This window comes from Larus michahellis, chromosome 2 (assembly GCF_964199755.1).
Source record: "Larus michahellis chromosome 2, bLarMic1.1, whole genome shotgun sequence".
NCBI lineage: Eukaryota > Metazoa > Chordata > Aves > Charadriiformes > Laridae > Larus > Larus michahellis.
Window position 1 is genome coordinate 121,551,095 of NC_133897.1, and position 27,584 is coordinate 121,578,678.

The 27,584-nt window shown below is 39.3% G+C and overlaps 1 protein-coding gene across 6 annotated transcripts; it reads right to left on the reverse strand.

Moving 5' to 3' along the window:
* Positions 1 to 1,469: 1,469 nt before the first annotated feature.
* On the reverse strand, positions 1,470 to 26,789 carry DSC1 (desmocollin 1). 6 transcript variants are annotated; one of them, XM_074576900.1, is made up of 17 exons: positions 26,148 to 26,789; positions 23,448 to 23,532; positions 20,621 to 20,823; positions 20,018 to 20,143; positions 18,338 to 18,493; positions 17,248 to 17,392; positions 15,860 to 16,026; positions 14,027 to 14,161; positions 12,591 to 12,776; positions 10,900 to 11,159; positions 10,541 to 10,683; positions 8,625 to 8,840; positions 6,753 to 6,986; positions 4,616 to 4,737; positions 3,099 to 3,338; positions 2,411 to 2,456; positions 2,262 to 2,326 (listed from the first exon to the last, which is right to left on the reverse strand). In XM_074576900.1, exons 1-16 carry the CDS (start codon positions 26,184 to 26,186, stop codon positions 2,421 to 2,423), a joined length of 2,493 nt encoding a protein of 830 aa, XP_074433001.1. In that variant the 5' UTR covers positions 26,187 to 26,789; the 3' UTR covers positions 2,262 to 2,326; positions 2,411 to 2,420. The 6 variants fall into 6 exon arrangements, with proteins under 6 accessions (XP_074432999.1, XP_074432997.1, XP_074433001.1 ...); XM_074576898.1 differs by lacking the exon at positions 2,411 to 2,456 and having other exon boundaries at positions 1,470 to 2,326; XM_074576899.1 differs by lacking the exons at positions 23,448 to 23,532; positions 26,148 to 26,789 and having other exon boundaries at positions 20,621 to 21,221.
* Between the last annotated feature and the right edge of the window lie 795 nt (positions 26,790 to 27,584).

Genomic DNA, 27,584 nt, shown 5'->3' on the forward strand with positions numbered 1-27,584 from the left:
CGGGGGTGGGGGGGAGGGAGACATTAACATTACCTTAGGAAGTGTATAGCCAATAACCAAAAATAAAGATGCAAGACACAAAGAAGAAAGAAAATCACTAGGGGACAGATCTTCACCTGGCGTAAAGCCAACATAGCTCCACTGGCATCAGCAGAGCTATCCTGACTGACATCAGCCACAGATCTGCCTATCCACGTTCAGCAAAACTCATTTAGGTTAGCGACAAAGAGTAGTGTTCAGAAGAGTAGTGTTAGCGTGCATTTTTTAAATAAAGTAAGTTCATAACACCTTGGTTCCCCTCTAGTATTTTGGTGCTGGTGATTCGTTCTTAGCACTATCAGTGTATCTAGTTCAGGATGAATTCATCACCACTTTCAAATGACAGACTAAAATACATTTAACATCGCTCTATGAAGTTATTAACCACAGCTAGTTCTTATCAGAAATATTCTGAAGCCCGTTTACAGTGTAAAACGGAAGGTTTTAAAAGCACTATTTTATAAATTTGGTAAGTTTTTATACTGTTGCAGGTTTTCACTGACCATAATCTGTGTGGAATGAACTGCAACCACTGGAAGTCAGCAGCAGCTCTGCACTGAAATTTAGAGCAGCATGACTCTCTGTTGTCACTAATAATTCCTTTTACAGATCATTAGGCATAGCAAATTTTTAAAAATATCTCCCTAAGGCATATGTTTACAGAGCAAATCCTAAAAGCAGAATTATAGCAACAGAAATAAGCAATTGTACAAGTTTCCCTTTCTCATAGGCAGGAAGACATTCTTTTAAGGCACAAGAGAATTCCTGGAGCGCAGAGGACAGATTACTCGACCAGGAGTGCAAATCTTTAAAACATGTAAAACCTGGGAAGCAAGGCTGAATTCCAGAAATAGCTTATGGCAGCATTCAGGTCTCACTACTGTCATCTGCCAATGGTATTTCAAACTTTTGTGTATATATATATAATGTATATGTACGCTTGATCTAGTAAAATAACAAATGGGATTCAGATGATTTCTGCCGGAGATGTGTGTAAATGATTACCTCTGCAACCACCACATAATACACTCAAAGCAGACAGTTTATCCCAGTGTAATTTTGCATCTCAAATAAAGCTATCTTTAAAACACATTATAAATGCAGTGTATGCCCAATCCATTTCAGCTGTATCTTCTGCCAAGTTCTACTTACAGAAAGAAACAGTTTAATGAAGTCTGTAACAAGGCAAGTGAAAAAGGTGGTGGTAGCTTACACTGGACAAAACTCTTGGCAATGTTCATTATTTCTGCAATGATACTATGTTAAAACTCCCAAGGAACTGAGGTACAAACTTATGTCAAGTAAACAAGAGATTTGTCTTCCATTCATTTGAAGTATGACAGTTACCCCTATTTTCCTGATTATTTTTTTTAAATCTTTTATTTCCTTAAAAGAAAAATATATACTCGCATACAATGCTGATACCCTATGTGGAGATGCCATAAATCCCTTAGGATAGCAAGTTTGATGGGTGGTAACCCATTAGGAGAAAAATATATTTTTGAATATTATTTTACATATATACAATATATATATATTTAAATTTCAATCAAAATATAAAGTTTTCTAATTTATTAATAGGTTTTTTAATGTGAAAAAGGAAAAAGTGTTTTGTATCTCAGTTTGTATAAGTTAAAAATTAGAAAGGTATTTCATATCCACCAGTAATGTTTTTTGGTTTATTTCTACAGAATTAAAAGAAAACAAAGAAACAGTGAGTTAAAAAGCTTTCCTTCTCCAAAGCCAAATGCAACAAAATTTTGAAGCTGAATAATTAATTAATAGGACAACACCAAGTTTTGCATTTTAATTAATCACAAAGAATAGGAAACGTAGTCTAAGTAGAAACTATCATTACTATATTAACGTAGTCTAAAGAAAAAATATTTTTAATCCTTTATTTTTGATGGAACGTGTCTAGCAGAGATAAAAAAAATGTTGTAAATTTAAAGTAAGAGTTAGTTACACTCTCACCAGTCTATATTAAATTTAATAAACCTCTCCACCTTTCTATTCCGAAACACCTAATGTCACAAAAGTATGACAGCCACTAATTTACAGTTTTTTTTAAGCACTGTGAAAGGCACATTTATCTTTTTACGCATGTTTCTGCTAATGTCCTAAACTTGGGCTCCAGCTGATCTAAGAAGTCAAGTGCCTCTTCTTCATGCTGATCACTGCAGCAGCCTACAGAGCCAGCCAAGGATCCTTTTCCTTCATAGTTATATGAAAGGAGATAATCTTCAGAATGCTTCTGTTCTTCATCCTGTCTGCATAGGTGCACCTTCTGCATAGGAAGAGAACACACCTTATTACTTTCTTAAATTGTTATCCTAAACATATTGCATAAAAATAATTTCTTTTGATTTACCTTTCATTGATTAATTTTTAATCAGAGTGTGTCCTCTAATGGATTCCTACATACAAAAAATGCACATGATTGGTCTATATTATTAAGACTACAAAATATAAGTATTTAATAAAGAAATCATTTCTACTAATCATGTAAGTAACAATAAAAGAGGAAGAACCTGTTTAAATAACCTGTCAAGCAACTAAATTCCACTCGAAATTAAAAGACTGATTTACACGTAACTAGTTAGGCAAGTAGTGAGAGGTTTTGATCTCCAAAGCGTGGAGCAACTACATTTCTAATGCTGCACATTCATTCCTGCACCATTGCTAAGTATCAGGTTTAAATTAGTACAAAGCAAGCAGTTAGAATAAAAGCAAACAGACGTTGTCAGAAAAACTCACAAAAGCACGAGTAATTATTCTAAATGAGGAAATATTCTAAATGAAAAATAGCATACTGCCTATAGTTTAAGCCAAGAAAAGCCATTTACATTTATGTCTAAAATATGCAAAAGATGACTTTTTGAAAGGGCAATATTCCAAAGGGGACGCAGGGGAGCACAGGAAAGGAAAAACGAGAGAAAACCAAAACCGGAAAGCCACCTTTCTAGCACAAACACATGTCTTCCTTGAAAAGTCTGCATATATTGATTATGACCTACTCTCCAAAAAAAAAAAAAAAAACCCAGTTTCAGAATACTTACTTCACCTAAACGAGGATGTGTGAAATTATGCCATTCTGAGTAGGAGTATCTACAGGTGTCCATCATAGTCTGTCCTCCTCCTCCTTCTTTGACTGATCCCAGAGTCTGATGTCCGCCTCCCTTGACTGATTCCAAGGTATGCCCTCTTCCTTTTACCATTTCAAATGTTTGCTGATCTCCTGTTTTTATTCCATATCCTCCTTGATCACATGTGTTTTGTAGAGGAATTATATTGTGATCCTAAAAAAAAGATGCAGCAGTGGGGACAGCTGGACTTTTTTCCCCCCCACTCCCCTCCCTTTTTTTTTTTTTCTTTTGATTCAGAAGATGAAACAGCAATCAGGAACTGACAATTCTGAAAACTGAACTCTCCAGCTTTGCACTGCGGTATTTTAAACAAAAAGCCTATACTTAGTACACAAAGATAAATAAGTGGTCTGCGGAAAGGCTACAGGGGGGGATCTGCATTTAAATATGATGTGAGATCCTAAACCAGATCTTTACCCCAACAAAGCCTGTACTATAATCCATATGCTAGTTTCTTAAATTGTCATGTAAAATAATGTTCGCTTCTTAAAGTCAACAACCTGTAATCCATTAAGCCACATATACAGTTATATGCATAAGTTTCATTCGGTTTCTTCACAGAAGAGTCTGTATACTGAGTGAAATATGGAAAAACTAGTATGGGATCACAAATTAGAAACTACATTATCAATTTATAATGGCACTACAGCATGCGTCATAGACAATAAGAAATTTGACACTTGTCACCATTAGGATTTCTTAGTTTTCAAGGTGAAGTAAACTCAGTGTTTTTTAAAGTAATTTCCTTTTCTTGAGGAGGGCACGGTCAGGGGGTGAGGGACAGAGGAGAAGGGGAAGAGTCTGAAGAGCCAAGTCCTTGTGTATGAGCACAGTCCTGGGCTGGACTATGTCTACGGTAGACTGAATCATTAAAAAGCTTAGATGCCAAGAGCAAGAACATGTTTCATGAACACGAACTGCTCAGTTGTATTTTTTCCACTGGTTCAAATATCAACTGTATTTGGGGTCATTTTTCAGGGGAAGGGCAGAAATTGCACCTGTGATCTACAATGACTATCCACTAAATTTAAAAATCCTTCTCCAAGGAAAAGCAAAAGTGTTTTGCCATAAACACACATTCAACATAGGCAAAATAGTAAATTTCTATCTAATCTCATTGTGTTGAAAAGGACTGAAGTGATTATAATATTCACCTGAAAGTTTCAACTAAACAGTTAAAGTCGGGAAGAATTATAAGCAGCCGGGCTAACAACCACAGGACATGTGTAAATATGTATGGTACTACCAACTCTGCCTAAAGTAAGAATTTTCAAGTTCCTGTTAAATAGCAAAGCACATCGAATGGTCCCTGCATTTATTGCTTATTTCCTTTACTAAATCACTTACTTGCAGGTGGTCCTGTTCTCAAACTGAAAGGCTATGGATATCTTAATTACATATTTCTACATTGAAGTAAATAGACAACTTACCATCACTTCTTCTCCTGGAGCTTCTGTGTTCGAAATTATTAAGTTGTGATTGGCACAATCATCAGTCACATGCCTGTGCATTACCCCAGAGCCACAGCAGCCACAAATTGTGATCAGGATTACTATGGAAAGGAAATAAGTGGGGAAGATACTGTGAACTTTACATTATAACGGCATCTACCTTCGTTTGATAATGAATGTTGTTGTATTATCCTTTTTAAATACATGAACATCAAGTATGGTTTTAAAAAAAAATTTCATTTCCAAAAATGCCAATACTCAAAACTGTACATATAGACATTATTTCAAACAGTATATGCACTTTTCACTACATTGTTAAACTATTTCATTCTTCTAAAATGCATCTTGGTTTCACCGAAAGAAATATAAGCATCCCTTATGAAAACACTGTGACTGCAAAATTTCACAGTAATAAAAAATTAAGACCAAATTCAGGTGAAAAATCATGTCTTATGCCTACATCAAGGTTGTACATAAGACACTTTTCATGTATGAATATGCAGATGTCAAATTATGTCATAAGGATCTAATATGCAAGCTAACGGTTCCAATACCAGAAACTTCTACTTTACAGAAAAGGTCACCAGAACCCTGGAGGTCTTCAAGCACTATGTTACAGAACAATCTTATTTAATTCCTTTTATTCAGCTTATTCCTCCTACAATAATACTTTGTGTTCTCATGGAGACTCAGCCAGAAATGACTTTGTATAAAAGAATCATGAGCAAGTAATACCTCTCCTAAACAAAGGACTAAACATTTCATTCAGAGAACCACTCCTTCCTTCTCTGTTCAAGGCGATAGCTTAAAAATAAACCCATGAGAAATAGAGCAGTTCTGCCTAACTGCACACTGAGCAATCCGATCTCTGAACATATAAACTTCTGTGGAAATTGGCCAAGAGCCACTTTCAAGTTCCTTTAGCTTCTACAGCTATCAGCTGTCAGCGAGATCTGCATCAGTGGTTCTGGCGGGTCGCCACTTGATGCTGACAGATGGGAAGAAGACATCCATGACAGCACCAAGCGGAGGATACACAGGGTAAAACCTAGCCACAATAAAATAATGGGTCCATCTGGGAGGAGTGTAGACAAGGGGTAGTGACAAAAAGCTAGGTGATGTTTCACATAGTCCCCCTACTAAGTGTTCCCACATCTGAAAGTTCCACCTCCAGGTTGTATCATGAATTTGGGTACCTGCCCTGTTTAGACAAAACATGGATCTACCTAACTTTCAAAACATGTGCAGGTCCCAGTGTTCTATCTGCCTGAGTACGACCAGCTAGCTGAGACTGAATAGGGGCAAGACAGGTTGACCATTGCCAGAAAAAAAATGGAAAAGAAAGAAGGAAAGAAAGAAAAAAAACCCAACTCTGAAGTATTTTTTACTGTAGCATGTCCTCTGGTGATTTTTAAAGATGTTATTAGTCAGACTATGTCTGATTCTGGTAAAAAAATGACCTGGCTTTGTTACATATTATTGTCACCACCTCACTGGTTAACTGCACTATCAGCCTGCTAAGAATCTGTTAGTCATTGGGCAACTCCAGTAACGCAACATGTATTCAATGGTTGGGTCTGTTGTGGAAGTATCCAACCTGTCTTTCAACACTATGCTGGTTCTTGTAAAATTCCTTGTGAAACCCAATGTCCAAGATGCTCCATCTTTTAATCCATGACCCAAGAAATGTCACAAAAAGCTCTAGGAAACTGATTTCAGCATTCCTATAAACAGAAATGTGCATCCCCAAACCAGCACTAAACTCACAAGCTTCGCTATACTCGCCTCAAGGCAAGATCTGATAAGTACTACAAAACCGATCTTCTTTCAGTTCAAGTGCTGAATGCAGGGGTTTTTTTGGCCTTGCTAACATGAATGCACAGAATATCTTACACAAAACGTACTTAAAAGAATAAACAGAAATCCATACACAGTAACCATAGGACAAAATGAGAGCAAGAAGCCTGTGGTACCACTACAAATAGAGAAGGTACATTGTCAGTGATGAGGGCTATACAAAAGCCTAAATAAAAAAAGAAACATTTGAATCAGGTTCTGTCAGCTAAATTTAAAATTAAGTTTTTTGCACTTCGTGTTAAAAATCAAGTGTACTTACACAGCAATAATAGTGATCCTAAGATCATTGCAAGGATGGCCCATACACCAAGAGTAACATTTCCAGCTTCACGGACACGGGGCCCACCAGTGCATTCAGTTGGAGTAACGCAATCACAGTAGTTAACTTTTATGTAGTTCTCTCCTACCTTTCCTCCGTTATCAGTCACACTTACAGGAATATCATATATTCCAAATGGAATATCACCCTTTGGTGAAAGATACACAGAATTATCTGTAAAAAAAGACAAAACCAGATCTAGCATTAACAATACCTGAAACCCTATTGTCACAAATGCGACCATAATCACAGTCTTCCCTTCTGTTACAGCTACACTGCTACCAGATCTGCATTAGCTAGTGTGAAGCTAGCTTAAATGTGTTCATACAAAACTACATCTTGGAAGGACTTATCTTTTCAGCACCTTTTAAATGTTGGTATTGAAAAAGCAAACCTTATGCAGCCTTCTGACAACATACGATTTGAAACTGTGAAGTTGATTCAGTTCATTATAGTAAATGACACTATTTGGGCTTACTAGTAAAGACCATCAACTGAACTTACATTTATTTAAAGTATTTCTGGTAGCTTGATTGGAATAATTAATCGTAAACTTAATTTATATGTCTTCCACTCTTTAGCTCTATTGCTATATTCAGTAGGAACGGCTATATCCCGTGGGAAGTAAAATCCATTTAGTCTGCTGTTCTGCTTAGTGGCAATGATTAGTGATCACATTTTTTAAAGGGAGAAAGAAATTATTTGTAAAAAATATGTACAAGATAGACACTGATGTACATAATGGCTGGTTTATGATGAGGTATATGAAACTACATGTACCATCTAAAATGTTTTTTTCAACTTGCCTAATATAAACCTTGAAACTCTCAGATGCCTTTGCTCTCAGACTTTGCTGTTTTTTGCCTTTCATTAGCGAATGTTTGACCGAATACTTCAGAATCAGACCCTTTTCAGGCTAGCTCATGACAACACAGTAGCAAATGCATGTGCTGCTCTTGTCACCAGCATCTGGCACCCACCAAGAAACCACCACCAGCTGTAACTTTTTATATTAGCAAATTTTAGGAAACAGTAATTCCTTTGGTAATAATTTTTTTTATCTAATTCTATCAAATTTATAAAAAATAGCATAAATATATTACGGGAGATTGTAATATTTTCTTTCACCCAGATCAGCTTTACCAAAAATGTGCCAGCTGACAGCAGTACTACGGAAAAAAAAAAAAAACTGTCAGGATTGTTTTTAGTCAGCTTCTAATCAATTCTAGGTAACGTTTCAGTTTTCCAGTTCTCCACCATAACAGCAGCCTAAGAAAAGTTGTGGGGTTTTTTGGAGTATTAGCCATTTCATTCTGAAATTCCTTATGGATTATGAATGCATACTTCCTTTTCCAGAGGTGGTGATGCAATGCATTACATTGGGTTTTGTTCTCCGACCTAATCTTTTTACAGCATCATTTCAGACAGCAGCTGACTGCTGACCCAAGGATCCCGGGGACAGATTCTTTTTTGTGCTTTAAGAGGGAGAATACAGTATCCTTCTCCTTGCCTTTGTGACGCCAACAGTGCCACCTTCTTAACTTCTGCAAACTGTTCCGAACCCAGGACAATTAAGGTAAAGAATACTTTAGCTGCTTCACCTTTATTTCTGGCATGCTCTTGATCTCCTGTACAGCAAATGAAACCGAAGAACTGCTAGAGATCCTCAAGGCTACCTTGTTAGCCACACTGACTACACCAATTCCCAACGTACATTCAGCCAATCTATTCTTGCAGTCCACCCAAGGCAGAGGTAGCAACGCCTCCTCTGGCAACCTATAGCCAAGTGAGGAGGAAGAAGTCTTCACATACCATTGTGTCGAGTTATCTTCCACGAGGAAGCCAAGCTACGGTCAGTTATGCGATATACAAAGGGTGTGCTGTAAGGAGACTCATCACCATCCTGTGCAGTAAGGCAGATCGGTTTTCTGTCTCTGCACATTATATACTCAGTTTTAGCGATTCGTGGGTAATTCTTGTTCCCAGGCTGGATGACAACCTGAATCGTTCCAGTGCCTGTTTTGCCATCTATGAGATAAAAATAACTACTTTTAGCACTTACTTCAAACATTCACATATTTAATGAAATATCAACTGCAGTATCCAAGTTAGGACTTAAGGTGGAAAGCAGCTGCTAATTTAGCCAAAAGAGAGAGGAACTTCTCACAGCTTTCTTGGCTGCCTCTCTTTGCTTGGCTGGTTGTAGAACGGATCAACAGCTCCCAAAGCTCCATATTCTGCATGAGCAGACAATGTATTTGGTTGAGCATGTGTATCTGTGTGGGGACAGATACCATTCTAACAGAAGGAGGAGAGGAGAAAGAGCCCATAAATCAGGAGTAAAGGACGCTACACCAAACTGAGAGTCAAAATCAGAAAGCAAAGGTCTCCAGCATTTTTACTTCTGGAAGGAGAAAATAAATTACACCTCTCCTACCCTCACTTCCCCTGGGAACAGGAACACGCTCAGAAACAGTGGGCTTCTTTCTGTCCTCTTCCCTGTGAGTCACCATTCAGCAGTGACACATACTAGTGACACACACCAAAGTCTACATGCAAGAAGTGAATGAGCTCTCCCTCCTAATTACATGTTTTCCACTACAGCAATGCTTTTCAATTCCAGTGAAATTATATCAAGTATACTTTAAAACTTTCTCTAGAGAGACCTGATTGCAGATGCATATACCATGTTTACTTTACATGCAGCAGAAGTTCTAAACAATTTAGATTCATATTATTTACATTCAATTTTAATATGCAAGCTTTGGACAGAGTTAGAATTTTTAGCTGTAAAGAAACTTCCAAAGGTCTTCTCTTTACTCCCACCGATGTTTAAGCACGTAAGGGCTCAAACTAAATCCTGCCATTGGATTTATAAAGGCAGTCCATTTTTCTTTTTTAATGTAAGATCCATATTTTAGAATTAAAAGTGTGATGTATAAGCCTAACATTTTTCTTTAATAATCCACTTGCTACATTTACTATTTGGGAAGTGAAAGGTGTATTTAATCTTGGCTAGATGATGTTGAGGCAAAACTATGTCTTTTCCTACAATAAATGCATATACCAAATTAATCAGCGAGAACAGACGATCACTCACATTAAATCAGAACCAAAACCTAGTGTAGAATGAGAATCTGAGTGTACAACCCTTCCTCTGCTATCAGAGTAATTTGTAAGAGCTCGTCACCTGAGCAACACATAGCGTGAACACTGTTACAGAACGTAAATGACCGACAATAAGAGTAAGAGCACAGTAACATACAGCAATGAATACAGCTGTTCTAAGAGGTCCTTTTAAATTAAGGGTTTCCAAAAGCAAGTCACCAAGAAGTCAAACAGAGGAGGAAGAGTAAGAGTTTCAAGATCAACAACTTTTTTTTCAAGAAGTTCCGTCTCTCCAATTTGTCGTCAACTTCACAGCTGCCAGGTGCTATGACTTAAAAAGCAAATAGTCAGGAAATAAAAGGAATACAATCCACAGGAAAAATCTCTCAATTTAAACTTAACAAAGAATTTTAAATGGGAGCAGGTAAATTCTGAAAACATTGAGAATTTGCCCCTATTTCTGCTGTATAATCCCTAAGTATTTGATAGAGCTATCCCAAAGACAAAACAATGGAATAGGTGGGCCTCTGGTCTGAACCACAATAGCTGTCCCTACACTAAATTTGCACATAAACACCTGTTATAGACCACAAAGAATACTGGCAACATTTAGTACTCACTTCTGTCTATTGCGAGGACTGTGATGTTGCATTGACCTCGTCTCATTTCTCCTACATCTCGGTCCAAGACTTTAATGGTTCTAACTTCACCCGATTTTTCCTCTATGCTGATCCAATTACACTGGCCAGGTGGTATCCTGTAGCTGTCATGAATAATTTGTTTGTTTAGTTAAAGATCTCAAACATACATTCACATGTATATATATATACACATATGTCCATATATAGATACACATATTCATTTACACTCAGGCGTGCGCACACACACACACATACACAACATCAACAACTATTTCCCCCTTCCCGTACCCCACCCATGCTGTACTCCAAATAAACTAGTAGATAACATTGTTTTATACCATATGCCTTCACTATTTCCAGTTTCTGGGTCTTCTGCTATGTATCTCCCAATATTCGTCCCAATGTCCTCGCATTCTTTAACATCGATGCGCAATAGACAGGGTTTGAACACCGGCCCCTCATCCACATCCAGGACGTGCACCATAACAGAGCTGGTGCTCTGGGAAAGTTGTTGGGAATGCGGTGCCAGCATGTAGGGTGCCTCGTTGTTGACTGCAATCACGAGGATCCTTTGCTTGGCGCTCTCATAGTCCAGTCCCTGTAACAAAGGTGGGGTGTTGTTTTTTTTCCTTCTCACCAAGACAAAACTTGGTATCATTTTCACTGCCCAATTATCAAATAGATAAAACTGTACCACATTTCTTTACAAAAGAAGTCAGTTATCCTTCTGGAACACACAGCTTGAGACACAGTAAAGGGACATGATTTAAAAATAAAAAAAAAAAAAAGGTTAAGTTCTAAGTTAGTCAAAGAAAAGAGCCTAAGGAACTACCCCTAATAAGGTAAGCAGCACCACTGTAAAATTTTAGATGAATACTCTAATAATCAAATACTAATAGAAGTAAGATAAGAATTAAATGTGGTTGGGGATTTTCTCCTCCCATATCTAGTTGCCCATTATTTTAGGTTACACATACTTCCTTTCCAGCACAACTCAATCACGCTTCTTGCTAGCGCCTACATTTATTTCCTAGTAAGACTTCAACCACTGTAAATACATCCGAACTTGTGGGGTCAATCAGTAAGTACCTACCATTTACCGTTCAGACACTCTAGGGCTATTTATATCTTAAAGTCATAATACCCTCTAGTCCACTACAGCATTACGCTAAATATAAGAAATTTCAACTGGATTCATACACCAGGGACATAGCTTTAGAAAAAGCTCTAATGATTACCAGCAATAAAAAAACATAATAAATAAAAAAGCCCAAATTTAACTGGCATCTCTGCCCTTACGATTTACATCTTCAAATTTTAATATTAATCTTCTCTGCTCCTTAGAAGTTACCTGTTATTGCAGTTTTAACAGATGATGGAAAATAGACATGAAGAGACAAAGGGACACGCTGGAGTACAGGTACGGTGGTCCGTTTACCTCACATCTGTAAAGTATTGGGTATAACAAGCAACTAAACTAACAGATAGTCTTATGTGTGTGTGAACTCCCTCACACCCCAGAAAAGTAAACCTGAACTCATTACCCTGCAAAACAAAACCTTAAGAGTTTTATGCAGAGTTAGTAAGTTTAATCAACTCCCCGAGAGAACAAGACTAGAGGAGGTGCTCATCCCTCCCCTCCTTTACCACACTCCCATTTCTGTTAAAAACCCAGCCATGAAGCATTCCTCAGTTACATCCCTAAGTCTAAACAACTCCAATTGTAGAATCAGGCAAAAGCCCCAAGCTCTTCTGGAGTGAAAAAACAAAGGGGATTTCTTGAATTCTGCGCACACAAAGCTGAGGAGCGGTCTGGAAGATGAGTTTTGTAGGTTATGGACCACACACGTGCCTCATCTACAGTGCATTATGCAATCTGCTCTAGAAGAGAGTTCAGATCTTGAAGAAAGCATGATTTGCCTGATGGTTACAGATATTCTATAAATAAAAATGTGTTCTAGATGATTGATTTTAAAAGCAACGCCTGAAGACACACATATTTTCCTCTGGCAGTTCCATTTTTACTTACCTTAACAACACACAGTACTCCTTCATTTGTGTTTTTGTCTGTTGTAATTTCAAAGGACCGATCATCATTTCCTTTTATAATTTCATACACTGCTCCGGAGCCAGGCGAACCAGGCTCATCAAGATCAACAACAGAGACTCTCAGTATTTCTACGTTCACTCTGTTTTCCTCCACCCGCGTTTCATACTTGGAGTATCCAAAAAAAAAAAAAAATCAATTTAGATCAGAGAATACTGTTCCATGATGCAGGACTGAAGAACACTGTATTTAAATAAAACCCAAGGGGTAATTTACCAAGTTGCTGTAATGATTTATTTTGTTTTCATGCATTAGCATATTTCCCCTGCTCCTCCCTTACACCGTAAGTGAAACAGTAAACTTTTCCTGCCAGCACAGTTGAAATCTCGGGTCCTTGGTACACTCAAAAGATCATTGACATAATTAAGTCTGGAATTCTCCTTCCAGGAAAGGCAAATTAGCACAGTCCCCCTCAGTTACATCAGCTATAGATGCTAATTTGTGTACAATGGGATCAAGTTGAGCATTAGAAAAGGCATTGGCATAAATTTTTAAAAAAAAAAACATAAACTAACCACAAGAACTTGAAGAGAAGCCAAGAAGGGTGAAATATGTCTCCATGTGGACAGCAAAGGATGAAGGTTTTTTCTTTTTTTTTTTATCTTTTTAAAGAGCTGTGTTATTCTGTACAAGCTCAAGAAGCACAGATAAGAGTGATTCTGAATCAATATTACTGATATTCTACAGCACTGAGTGGAAAGGATAATGTACTTGTATTCCTCATGGATAATGAATTATTTGTCATAAATTTCGTATTACAAAATCTCCTGTGCTATTTGAGCGGTATACATGTTTATTGAGACATACTCTCTAGTCCCGAAAAATTCAGATAGCTGTGATAATCAAAGACTTACAGTTCAGTTATAGCTATTGATGAACAAGAAGTGGTTTAAATACTACTTCTGTAGAAGAAAAAAAAATTTGGAAAAGTATAGAAAATCTCAGCGACAATCCTTGCATCTACTTCACTGACTCTGACGTTTTCATTTGCAACACAGAAGTAGACAAATCTGGTCAAATAATGAAGTCATGACAATGCTTAGAAGTAAATCTGTCCCCTCCCTGAAAATGGTGAAATATGGGATTTCTAAGACTATGTGTTGCAGCAGAAATGAATGAATGAGTCACGTCAGACTTCTCCCAAAGGAGATAAGGCAAATGTCTCAAAACAACTAATATACCAATCACCAAACAGCACAACAAACAGGGCATTCTCAAATGTTTATATTGGCATTAACTCTCTCAGGGCACTAGGCTTCCTATTTAAGGGACTGCCCATCAGGAAATTAGAAAGGGGATAAAAATAGTATTTCTTTTTTTTTTACCTCCTTACAGACATTTAATTCACGAAGACTTACTTGACTCTGTTTAAAGGATGGTGCGTTGTCATTAGCATCTTCAATTCTGATGACAACTGTTCCCGTAGTGCATAAACCAAAAGGCTGACCTGCCATATCTCTCACTTCAACTAACATAGTGTAACTGGATACCAGCTGAAAAGATGAATAAAAGCATACAGAACTTTGACAAACTCATTTTTTCAATCACATAGTCACACACAAGAGTAGAACTGTGTATTTTACTCTCATTCCTCAACTCTGCTCGAAATTCAGTACTCCCCTACAAAATGAGTCGATTAGCTTTGGGGCTTTCTCCCTATAGTTACAAAAGGAAAACAAGTAAAGTATTTTTCAGTGGCTAAGCAGCACTGAGTTCAGCATCTGTTAGTAATGTGTATGCTACATCCTGGATCAAATAAAGCTTCTCGCAATGTCAGCTTTATTTTCCAGTACCTGAAGTTTTGGAAGATGCAAATGACATGCTTCAATCTGCTATCTAGGTCTCCGCTTTGGCGAGGCAGAGTATTCCCTTAGGTTTCCGGCTGGTAAAGTGTTTCAGTGCATGTCTCTAATTTCAGCGAGGATGACCAGAAATAGTGCTGCAATCACAGCCTTTGTCTGGGCTATACATGACAAGGCAATGCCAGCCGTTGGAAGGAGTCAGTGCCCTGATCAGTTCCAAGGGAATCACTGATAAGGACCCACTTAAATCACTGACTTGAGTCACAACAGAAGGCTTTTTTTTTAACCTTATTAATACCTGAACAAACCAGGGAAGGGGGACTGAGGGGGGAAGCGGGGTGGGGGGACACACGAACAGATGGACGGACACTGGGCACAAAACAAGAGAATTTGCAAATCAAGACAGTAACTCCAGTTCTGAATGCCTGGAAGGAGCACTATGTTTCTCAGGCAGAGGAAAGAAATCTCCTGTTCCACTTTGTAAGTTTATCTTTAAAAGATAGGCAGTGGACCCATTTTTCAAGCTTTCCTTCCCTCAGTAGTCACTGTGATTGTTCCCTTAGTAGTCATGGTGACGCTCGCAGTCGCTGCATTTTTCTCTTGCTAAAAAAGTTGAGCAGTGTACCTGCAAGTGCACAATTTTGCAATACACTGATAATATGGATTTTCAGCCAAGAAGTGACCTACGTAAGCCAGGATATGACTCTTTTTATCCTCAAAAACAATGTGCTTGTAGCAGTGTTTTTTTTCTAGAATGACTGTCTTATGCTAGAAATATTATTTTGAAATATACAGGCCTGACAGTTTTTCTAGTGTAAACGATCTCTCTCACATGACGTTTTATCAAAAAGAAAAAACCAAATCAAATAAAACCTAAAACCTCTTGTGTCTTATTTACTTGAAAGCTGGCTGATAAGGATAAATTGTTTGTGCTTTAATTTTAGGAAACGTTATATTACTCTTTAGGTTTCAGATATTGGAGATACTCTGTTAAGTACAGGATGACTGACTACTTCCAGAGAAGTTGGTTCATCTTCCCTGTAAAGAAGCAAGAAGCACCTCAGATGGACCTTGATTAGGAGGAAAGAGTGGCACATGGGATTCATGAACAGAGAAAGAATAAAAATTCATAGGCTTTTCAACCCATAGGTTGAATAAAAGAGCAGCAGGAGGTCCCCCTGCCAAGATTAGCTAGAATACGATATATCTGTGCAGAAACTCTTTGGACTAACTGCTGGTTTCCAGAAAGCTTCAGCAGCTCCTTAGAGAGGGAAACAAAAAAAAAGGGTAACAGAAATGATTTATCTGGTGATTCCCATGACAGCAATTCAGTTAAGAAGCGATCTGTGTGCAGTAGATGACAGCTAAAGATGCTTCAGGAAAGATCACCTCTCTGTCCAGCTGCGGCAATAATACAGAAATGACACCTGTGTCACCATGTAAAGAAAATGCTGGGGTTACTGGTGGATTTTGTGACACAATGCGGTATTTCAGCGTAGTATGCAGAGTATAAGGCTCGTCTCTGTCCTCTGCGGTCACTCTTCCAACAACTACACCTGTGAACACAATACAGCAATTTTTAGTTCCAGAAAAATCCATAAATCATCAAAATTATTTGAACAGGTATTTCTATTTTAGATACATGAAAACAGCAATTTGGTCATTTAGCTCTAAATTAAAATAATATTAAAAGCACAGTAAATAGTAGTAAAAATACAGTAATAGTGTAGAATTTTCTATTTTAATCTGGCTATTTTTTTCCTTCTTAGACAAAGTTGTAATTATTGCAACTGTCAGACAGAATAATCAAAAGAATTATTAAAAGTTTAGATTTCAGTTAGTGTTTTTGACAGTGACTTCTAATTGAGCATCCCAAGCACAGCTGAAAAGGAGCTGCCGGGGGGTTGGAGGGGGAGGTTCGGTGCTTTCTGACATGGTTGAAACTGCAGGACTGCCTCTTGGGGAGCGCTGCTGTACTTCATCCTACAGCCCAAGTGGTTTTGGAACTTCACTTGAAATCAGCAACTCACCCAGCAAGATGTAGAGCAGCTCAGAGAATGCAATGCAACTGGTGTTTTGGAGCGAATGGAAAGACACTTTGCTTCCTTTTTTGTGAAGCAAATTAGACTTTCCCCACTCTATACCCCTAGCCTAGGAGATGAGTGAGGAATGGTAAAACCACAGCTTTTGTATTCCTTATTCTCTGCTTTTCCTTCTCCCTGCTTTTGTCCTCTGTTACACAGACACGTGAAGTCAGTAAGGGGCAAACCCCTGCTTTTGACAGGTATGGGCAGAAGCAAGACTTTCTTCCCCCCCACCGTCTCCCACGAAAAGTTCATCAGCTTGGACAAACACTGTAAGCTTAATTAAAGGCATTTTTCACCTTAGAACACCACCAACTTAGTTGTTTAGGAAATTAATCTGTTAAAAACTGCCATTTTGTCAAACAAAACATTTTATGAAAAAAGGTTATTTTTTGGATAAAATTAAAATAATAGTGTTCTGAAATTCTTACACCATTTTAGGAACACTGAATCATCTCAGTTTGTAAAAACTTCTTTTTTAAACAACACTTTTCACTACAATTGGGATGGCATTTTGGAATTTCTAATCATTAAGAAATCTTGAGCTGTTCTTTGCAAATTCATCCTTTGCTGTAAAGAAATACTCTTTAGTAGATGCCACTGAAATTGATTAAAAGGCAGAATTACACTTAGCCATACACATACTGAGCTGAGTAGTGGTAACTGCGTTCACCAATTTAAAACAATTCTTACCAGGTTTGGAATTTTCAAGGACAGAAAACTCAAAAAGGTCCTGTGTAAAATATGGAGCGTTGTCATTATCATCCTCTATCCTGATTGTATGCACAAGAGGTACCTCTGGTGAATAACCATCTGGCGTGGTTGCAAAGCAAATGATCTGTAAGACATAAATTCAGTAATTCACTTTGTGCTTAAGCAGCATGGAGTATTATTACACTTTTAATTCAATGGAAGAGTCAATAAAATGACATACAGGGTGCCAAGCATGCCCTTCTCAAGACCAGGCTCTTTAGCCACGTAGAAGGGGAAGCGGCTGGTATCTTAGGATGGCAACAACACAAAACCTTTAAATGCTTTCCAATCTTTCCCCTTTCCATTCCTTGCCCTACAAGTATTTGAATCACTTTCTTTCCCCACCCCCACCCCCCCAACACTGTCAAACACGTTTTCCAAGTCTCTTGAACACATTTTTTTCCAGGTGCCTAGGAGGCAATCTCAGCCTTACCAAAAATTTAGATGTAAATATTGCTACTTCGAAAAAAATCAAGAACAACAGCAAAACTATTTGCCCATTACAACATAATCTAATAAAAAGCAGTAACAGGTACGGCAAATTACCTAACTATTTAGAAGCTGTTTGTTTCTACTAACTGCCTTCTTGCACTTCTCAGCCAGTAGAGAGAGCAGTGTACCTTTTTAACTAAATACCAAAACTGAACAGCTTGAGAAAGAAGCTCAAAAACCCCCAGCCGTCTGGAGTATTATTTTATTTTTAAGCAGACCTTTTCAACCTTCCCTGAAAAACTCTGGGAGAAGTTCAAACTCTTCCCGAAAGTGATGCAACTGCAATAGCTGACTACGTTTATGCTGTAATTAGAGTCTAAGCAATGAAAAGCAAAACTACTCTCAAGATCTAGATGACCGGCTATTTCTTTATTTGTCACTGGTTTCATCTCTACAATACCAAAGATATTACTCAGAACAGGCAGCAGATTCCAGATCTTGTCTGCTCCCAGTTACTCTGTAGCTCAGCTTTGAAATATATACATGACAGAAAAAAAAAAAAAAGATTTCATTATATTTACATAATTTAGGCCTGTACCTGAAAGCTTGGATATTGTTCACGGTCTACTGCACGAGTAGCAAAGATATTTCCAGTTTCTCTTTCTATGTAAAACAAACCCTTTGGATCTTGATCAATTCCCGGTCCACTTGCAGAATAATAAATGGTGTAGTTCTGAGCTGTGTCTGACTGGACCTATAAAGAACATGTTTTTAAGCCCAATAAAAAACAGCAGCATCATTGTAATACACTTTACCCCTTTTCATTATCATATTTAGCACAAACAGGAACTCTTCAAAAAAACCAAAACCAAACTCATTTTACTTCTACTTCTTTAGCAGCTTAAAGTTCACAGAATAGGAGAACAGCTTGCCCTGTAATTGCCTTCCTTTACATTGTGTGTACATGAGAACAGATAGTTAATTCAAACTCAGAAATGTTTAGGACTATCAAACAATTAAAAAAATTTACAGTGTGCATACAAAAAAATTATTTGAAATCTAATCTTTCTAGAATACTGCACATCCAAGGCACATTCAGATACTGATGGTTTATTATTTCTGTCTCTTTTCAAAAGATTTTGGTTTCAGTGCACTCATTGAGAATGTAGTTGGCAACTAGAGAAGAAAAAGCAGAACAAAGAAGGAAGGAAGGAAGGAAAGAAGGAAGGAAGGAAAGAAGGAAGGAAGGAAAGAAGGAAGGAAGGAAAGAAGGAAGGAAGGAAAGAAGGAAGGAAGGAAAGAAGGAAGGAAGGAAAGAAGGAAGGAAGGAAGGAAAGAAGGAAGGAAGGAAGGAAGGAAAGAAGGAAGGAAGGAAGGAAGGAAAGAAAGAAGGAAGGAAGGAAAGAAGGAAGGAAGGAAGGAAAGAAGGAAGGAAGGAAGGAAAGAAGGAAGGAAGGAAGGAAGGAAAGAAGGAAGGAAGGAAGGAAGGAAAGAAGGAAGGAAAGACAGACGACCACCCAGAGTATAATCCAGAGATAGGCCAACTCAGATAGCCTCTCTGCATCTCATTACAAGCACCACGGAGGTAACATTAGCAGTTATCTATTTATAAACACTCTCCTCCCCAAACTTTCCTTACCTACTGAATGCCAGAAGTTATGAAGGTAAGATTAGTAGAGGAATGATTGCTCTGCACAGACTCTGTTATTACACTTGTCTCTACACATCTGCTACCAGCCACTCTGTAATCTAGTGCAGGCTAGATGGATCTATGATAACTTTAGTTCTTGCATTTCTCTTTCACGCCTACTTGTTTTCTTACAGCAAGCACTTTTCCTAATAATATAGGCCATACTCAGTCTTCAGTACTACAGGTATACACCTCGAACTCCAGAAAGGATGTAGACATACAGGTAAGATTCCCCCCACTCTCTGTCTACAAAATCTTTTTCTAGGCAATGTTTTGGGGGGGCTGGTTTGTTGGTTTTTTTAAATTACACACTTCACTGATTTCCAGGTCAAAGAGCTCTCTTCTGATAGCATGCCTCTCTCCTTTTTACAACTTTTGCACATTTCCTGTTCACCCCAACAACTACGAACACAAGTTATGTCAGCAACAAGATCGCAAGATACGCAACGACAGAACAAGACAGAGGAATAATAGCAGGAATGGCATCAGTACGGAATATAAGGGAGCTCACTTTTGTTCTTCTTTTGTCATAAAAGTCACATACAAAACTATCTTGTGTCATAAAATTAGGATTCGTATAAAATATACCTGCTGTATTTGTAGGGGGAAAGGTCCAAGTGAGTTCTCTATCATAACGGATGGAATAGGGCCCCACCTTCTTTTGGTTCGCTTAAGAACTGTATCTCTAGCATGCCTGGTCTTCTGTGTCTGGGTCTAGAAGATAAAAAGACAGGTAAGAATATATCCATATACTCTTAACTATGTATATTTCAGCTTAGCTACTGTCCTGCCTTTCCATCTTTTTTCCCTCCGTTCCAGTTTTTCCACTGACCATTTGTTTTTCCAAGGTCTTCATTTCTGATTATACCTGTGATAGTATTCCAAGAGATTTTTTCATTCATTGTAATACTTTGCACGAATAAAATCTGCTTTAATTCCTCATACATGGCTTTTATGATTCTAGACGTTCCTGATTAAGCTCCTTACTAGCATCTCCCATTTCAGAAAGGAAGTCTGCTGACTTAAGCAATGGGCAGTAATCAACAACTGCTGAATAAAAATACACTGTACACCAGAGGGCTTCACCTGATGATCTGAATTCCAAAAATTCAACTACAGTTACCCAGAACGAAGCTGTACTCTGTGAAACAGTATCTCAAGTAATAAGCTATCTTGATATTAGTAGCTCACCTTTTTTTCTTCCTCCACCAAGCTAACATGTATTTTCTTTTGTACATGTTCTTGAATGTCTTTAAGTAATATACTAAAAGTCTTTTGCTCAGCAGACAAAGAAACAGCAGATGTTGTGTACACAGAACCATCCTCTAGAATTTTAAAGTTCCCATCACTGGAGCTGATAAAGTCTGCAGACTGAAGGCATTCTTTCAAATCAACTGTAAGAAAAAAATATTCAGTCAATAACCCAAACAGCAAAACAGTAACACCTCTCACAAAACAAATAAAAAAAAAAAATTTTCCTAAGTAAAAATTACATTTACTGACACGAAGAGTCTCCAAGAATTTGGTCATTCAGTATTTAAGCATCACAAATATAGATTCTAGAACCCATTTATGCTCTCAGATTTGACCAAGTTTACACAAATTTCCACTCTTGTGTTCCTAAGTGTTTCCTAAAGGACATGGATGCTTCACCGATGTCTTTCAATAAGACACTATTACACTGGTAAAATTATTGAGGCATCAGAAATGAACTAATACATTCAAATGCAAAAAACATTGTAGACACGCTCATTATCGGTTCAGTAGCTATTAGATTTGCCTTGTGCTCCATGCCCCACAAAATCAGTGAAGATGATTAATTGATGCAAATGCCCAATGGAGATATTACATCTGGGAAGTTTTGCCCTCAGGAGGAAAGCACTGACTGGTACTATGTGATTTAATAGTCTTGGGAGGACAAAGGCCTTTAAATTATGAGGCAGACAGATGGGAGAGATAAAGACTAACTCTAGAACAAACGATTGGCAATTTTTTAATATGTACATGATAGAATCCCATGCAGTTTATACGAAGTACTAGGTAAGTTCAGCATACTTCTCAGGTATTTTTTACTGCTTTTGCTATCACTTGTGGCTTAAAATAAATCAACTTGGTTCATCAGCAAGCAATTCAGCACTACAGCTGGAGAAAAAGTAAAATCAGGATAATCGTAATGAACTGCAGTAGGACCACAGCACTAAGCAAGAACGATTCGGCACCCTGAAGGCCAGAGACTTAAAATCTAGAAAAATGATCATTGCAGAGTACAAAATGTGTCAGTGTCATGTTCTCAAAATCAAAACTTTTCAGCACTCTTTCAATGATATCATAGTGGATGGGACCTTGCTCTATGAAAGCTGATTGTAAAATTCCCAGAGTGGAGCAGATTCAGAATTTCATCCCCTATAGGTAGATGATATTTTCAATAAACTAAATTTCATTTCTCTTTCAAGAATGTAAGAACAGATGGAAAGCATAATTTTAAATATGATGTGATTTCTGCCTCTTCTTAAGTCTTTCTTTTAACTGCTCAATTAAACATTTCCTAGTTTTTCTATAGCACTACAGCAGTGATTCCTCTCCCTTGTTAATCTGTACAATGAAAATTTAGTATCAAAGACAATATCATTGCCTCACTTAAAGGTGTTTCATACTGCTGCATATTACAGCACTGCATTTCCAAAAATATCAGACTGGAGATTTTGTTTCTGATGGTTATGTGAGTCAACATTATGCTCAGTTAGCCATAGCTTTGTGGGATCTTTTTTTCTTTACAGCCTCTCGTATATGTTGCATAAGTCAAAAATATAAAAAAACCTTGCAACAACCAGGAAAATCCTGACTCATTTTATTGTCAAGGTATGGTCCTTGTATCGATGCAAAATATATTACGCTTTCCCAATAAATGTTTGAGTAATGTCATTCAAGCTATAAAGGTTTTGTTAAATGTTTGGGGAGAGAAAAGTTTAAGTTCAATGTTATACAATTTCTTCCATAGCACCATAATAACATGCAGTCTTGTTTTTATATAAATCAAGTTTATTTACACAGAGAAATGCTAAAGTCTCTGAGAACGTGCCAAATACTTCAACAGCTGTAGCGACCCTTCATTTTAAAATTTAACAGAAAGGTCAATGAACTTTTCATTTTTAAAGCCAGATTTTCTGGGTGCTTGCATTGTGATGAACTACCAATCCATTTGATTTGTTCCTTCTGTAGGAATGTGGATCACGATGGCAGATTTGGAGCATACCCCTTTCTTGTCCTAGGCCTCACAAGAGGGCACCTCTGAACCCTCAAAATCAGTCTCGGGCAGCACAGAACCCTGCAGCAGCTCCTATGCCACACCTTTAAAAGCTGTCTTTTGAGGACAGGTCTAAAAAAAAAAAAAATAAAAAAATAGTGGGGTGTTTTCTGGTCTCCCCTGTTCCTCTCAGCCACCTGCACATTGCCCTAAACCAAGACAGACCGTCCAGTCAGACAGAGGCACTCGCCCAAGCAAAGGCGCAGTGCAGGACCCCTTTGCACCCCCTCTCCTTGGGCACCCCGAATGCCCCAGGGCTGCTGAGAAGTCGCAGCCGTGTTCCACACGGTGCTCCACTTGTGTGGAGTTTGTCTTCTTTCTTTTCTTTTTCCATTATCCAAATGACTTACTGACTTCTTCACATGACTCTGTGGGTTATGGATGCACTTTGGAATATTAAGCCACTCATTTAAATACTAAGCCCTAGACTCCAAATTTTGAAACCATTAAACTCTGCCGTTCTCGTTTTACAATAAATACTGAAAGCTGACAATAGCTGTTTACGCAAAAGTCAACTGGATGCACGGGGCCAGCGTTCAAATCCATAACAAATACAGGGCGTATCCTTCATAAAAAGGCTGATCCAGCTGTTTAGCTGGCTGTCCAGTCATCCAGTCATTCCATTAAAAAAAAAAAAAAAGTCTCCTTCGCTCCAGCGAAATCTCCAGCAAAGGTGCAATGTTGTATTAAGATGGACATCTCGCAGTTTCTCACCTCTGCCAACTAACGTGTCAGCCTCTAATTCAGAAGGAACATGAAAAATTACTTTCTTGCAAGCTTCACAGCACAAGCTCAGTACCTAGAAAACAAATTAAGAAAACAGGAGGAAAAAAAATAATTAAATGCTATTTTGAATAATAACTACAGTTACTGAAGCTGCCTTTGGTTTGTTTGCTTTTTAAGACAAACCAGTGAAAAGGGACAGAAAGGGGAGACTCTTCAACTAAAAAGACAAATACTGCTATGCAGCTTAGTATGCCAAGTTTCAAACTGAAAACAAGATCTGACCACTGCTCCTGGATCTGGCCACGGCTTGTGTTTTTTTTCTAAAATCACGGCAGCGCTGATATCAACAGCAAGAGTTCCCTTTGACCAGAAGATTTCACCTATGCTATTACTTTAGCAGCAGAAAGACAAAATACAGCCTCACAGTGCACTCCCTCCAGTAGCGTTCTTGGCCAATTTAGTTCCAAGGTCTCTAAGTATGAAGGTTCAACCCACCAAAACCCGGTTCCGTAGAATTGTGGTGATGCTTAACATTAAAGGGACAAGTGTTTTATTAAAACCACATGACGACACTTGCACTTACATATCACTTTGCATCTTCAAAGTGCATTCTCAACAAACTAATTAAATCTAGCTTCACCAATTAGATATGACATAAATAAAATGTTGTGTATCACAGCAGTCCACTCCCATGTAACCACTTACAAAATGGGGTCCTCCTCAAAATTCAAATGAGTAGTAGATAACCAGACCTTTTTATACAAAGACTCATATGGAGGTACAAAGATTTTCTTCAGCACAGAGCAATTTAGCCCTGACGTCAGAAAATACATACGTGTGTGTGTATATATATATATATATCACCTAGTTCCTATCCAGATGTTTAAAAATGTAATCCAAAAATCACACAGCCAATTAAACAAAAAAAACAGAGAAATGTAACTAAATGTATTCACCCTTTTAAGTACATTTGTTCTTTCAGGATGAAAGTCTAACGAAAAGGAAAGTCATCTTTATTTTGCACATACCTTTAGGATTAAAGGTATAAAGCAGTAAATAGCTAATGGAAATTCTGAAAATGACTTGTGATTCTTATTAAGAAAATATTTAAATAAAAATACTTTTAAATCTTTAAGACATCAGGAACTTTTAGAAGAACTATGATCAGCTAAAAAAATAAAGCTGAAATGTGGAATTTAATCTTTGCATTAAAGCAATTTAAATGCTGTGTCTGCATCATAAAAGCTCTTCATACTGTTCCTTATATATATATATACACAGATGTAAAATGATTAATATATAAAACAATTTAAACATCCCTGCTTATGTACTAGTAGGTATTTTCATTATTAACAGATACTCAATAAAACACTCTCTCCTGATAGACATTGTATTGATTTTTAAGTTATTAAAATCACACCATCTTACTACATTGTTCTAAGCTATTTTAAGACTCAGTGACATCTAATTTTGAAATAGTAATACCAAGCTAGTCTGATGTCAGCACAAAGAACTACTGAAGAGTTTAAAAAAGGTTAAATATGATAGTTCTTTGTAGATATCAACATATAAGGAAACATCAGGTAAAAATAAGCTGTGAACGTCTTTACACAAAGACGATGCTTCAGCAGTTTTTTGAGTTTAGGTGTTGGCTTTTTTCTACTTGACAGCGGAATTTCTTTTACTTTTTTTAATTAGATGTATGAGTAAACTTTCCCGGTTTTCTTTGGGTTTTATTATGAATACCATAGCAAAGGCAGACACACATAATGTCTGGAATAGCAACACTTCCATTAAAATGTACATATCTAATGAGTATGAAAATAATAAATTCAGTGTTTCAGCACTACGGAGTATTTTTCTTTCAGGCTCAAACGATCATCTGCCCTCTTTTTGTGAGCCACGATAACAGGGTAAGAAACAAAAGACAAATCACTTTCACTCATCCACTAAAAAAAAAAAAAAAAAAGAAAGAGAGAGAGAACTCCCCTGCTCTTCCCGACAATGGCCTTTTTGTAGTTGATAATTATGTACGAATACAGTAAATTGAAGGTAAAGGAAACCGCTGAAATTGCTTAATACACAACTAACTCTTCCAGAGGAGCTTAACACGCTCCGCACCATACGCACAGCCCCTCTCATGGAAAAGGGACACCCATCGGGGGAAGGGGGCAGCGAGGAGAGATTTCAATGAAATGAACGGCGGTTTAATTTTTTTTCTATGAGTTACCAGCAGTACCATCAACGACCAGAGCATGTGTCCACCGCGTAACCTCAGGGCACACTCCAAAAGCCACCCGACCACCAGTCCGAAAGCCAACCAACAACCAACCGGTTCTCTCCCGTCGCCGAGCCACCGTCAAGTCCCCCCGCTCCGTCCCCGCCCGGTTGCGGCACCCCGAGATGCGCCCCGGGGCCGCGCAGCCACCGCGCTCCCCTGCGCGCCCCGCGGGCTGCCGACCCCTCCTGCGCCCGCAGCCCTGCGCGCCCTTGCCAAGGACCCCTCCGTGGGGAAAGCTTTTTGGGAATGAAGCCCCGGAGACCAACCCCCCAAAAGTTTCTCTTCGGCGCTGCGCGCCCGCGGTGAAGCAAGTAGCAGCGCGGAGAAAAGTTGCGGCTGCGCGGCCGCGCACCGCCGCCGTCCCGCTGCGCTGCCCCCCGCGCCCACCCCCTCACCCTCTCACTCACCAGGAGGCCGAGGACGAGGCGGGGGGCTGCGGGGGCCATGCTGCGCGGGGGCGAAAGGGGCGAAGAAAGGGGGAGCCGCCGCCGTCGGTGCTGCCGCGGCGAGCGAGGGGAGGGAGTGCGCGGTGGCGGTGCCGGAGGAGGCGGAGGTGGCGCGTCTCCGCGGAGGGACGTCTCCCTCTGTCCCCTCCCGTCTGCCAGAGGAGCCGGCCCGTGGGGAGGGTGGGACCGCGCGCAGCAGCGGCGACTTTAATTACTTCTTTTTTTTTTTTTTTTTTTTTTTTTTTCAAACCTTCCTTTTGGGTAATGCCTGTCGCGGGCACGGCGCTGGGACACCCCGCCCGGCCCTGCCCTGCCCGCCCACCTTGGCGGCGAGGCGCTGGCCCTCCCTTCCTTTCCCCTCCCCTCTCGGCTCCGCCCCGCCGCGGCGCCGGCCGTGCGCGGAGCGGCGCGGAGACGCGCCCGGGGAGGTTCAGCCTTATCCCCCCCCACCATCACCCCCCACCGCGGAGGCTCAGCGCTCCCCGGGCGGCCCCGACGTGCAGCTCCCGGGCGGTCCCCCGTCCCGTCCCCGTCCCGGCGCCCCGCGCTGCGCGGGCCGCAACGCGCAGGGAGCGCGCAGGCGGGTTCCGTCCCGTCCCGTCCCGTCCCGTCGGGGCGGTGTCGGCCCCCGGTTGGGGAGGGGGGAGAACGCGGCAGGCCGGTTGGAGGAGCGCGGGTGGTTACCGCCAGCGAAACCTTTGGGGGTTTTGGCCGGATTTCTGTTGGGTTTTTTCGGCGGGGGGGGGAGGGTTGGTTGTGGTTTGTTTCAGGCCGCCCCTGCTCACCTGCGTCTCCTGGGTTTCAAGAGCGGCTTCAGCTGAATAAAAGCAGAAATAGTAATAATAAAGGCAGAAATGTGGCTGCGCAGGCAGGAGGTGGGATTTCCCAGGGAACACCCTGCGACTGAAGAGCTTTCAGCCTGAGCAGGGAATGGTGTTTCTGTTGCAAGCCAGTAGATACAGGAATTTTTGTTTAAGGCTTTGTTTCAGAAACAATTGTTACTGGTTTGTAACTTTTTAACTCTGCCAATCATAAAGCACATCAAAAAGGAGATGAAGTGGATTAGTAGATACATTTAAATATTTGCTTACATTCAAATGCACCCTTAAGAAGAAAAAAAAACTAAAAAAAGAAACCCCTTCCGCTTTCTCACTATTTCGAGCTAATAAGGGGGATCAACGACCTTGTTGCATCTGAAAGCGTCAGGCATCCACTTCTTGAGGACACCCATTCTGTAGGTGGCAAGAAGGCAGGAAGAGGTGTAACCATCGGGCAGTTGCAGTGGGACACTTGCACATTAGTGTGGGCATAAGAAATGCTGGAATGGCTGGAAACATGGCCATAGCCTCTCTAGTCCTGTGGGCAGTCCGTAGAGCTGTGCACCCCACGGACCAGTTA

What these genes read in the sequence shown, in the direction of transcription:
- DSC1 (XM_074576894.1), bottom strand. Translation starts at nt 20,959, where the DNA reads ATGACCAAATTCTTGGAGACTCTTCGTGTCAGTAAATGTAATTTTTAC. An exon ending in TCCCCCTACAAATACAGCAG is followed by an intron (nt 18,494 to 20,017) that starts GTATATTTTATA and finishes TGTTCTTTATAG; the next exon opens with GTCCAGTCAGACACAGCTCA. An exon ending in CCTTGAAAATTCCAAACCTG is followed by an intron (nt 16,027 to 17,247) that starts GTAAGAATTGTT and finishes TTGTGTTCACAG; the next exon opens with GTGTAGTTGTTGGAAGAGTG.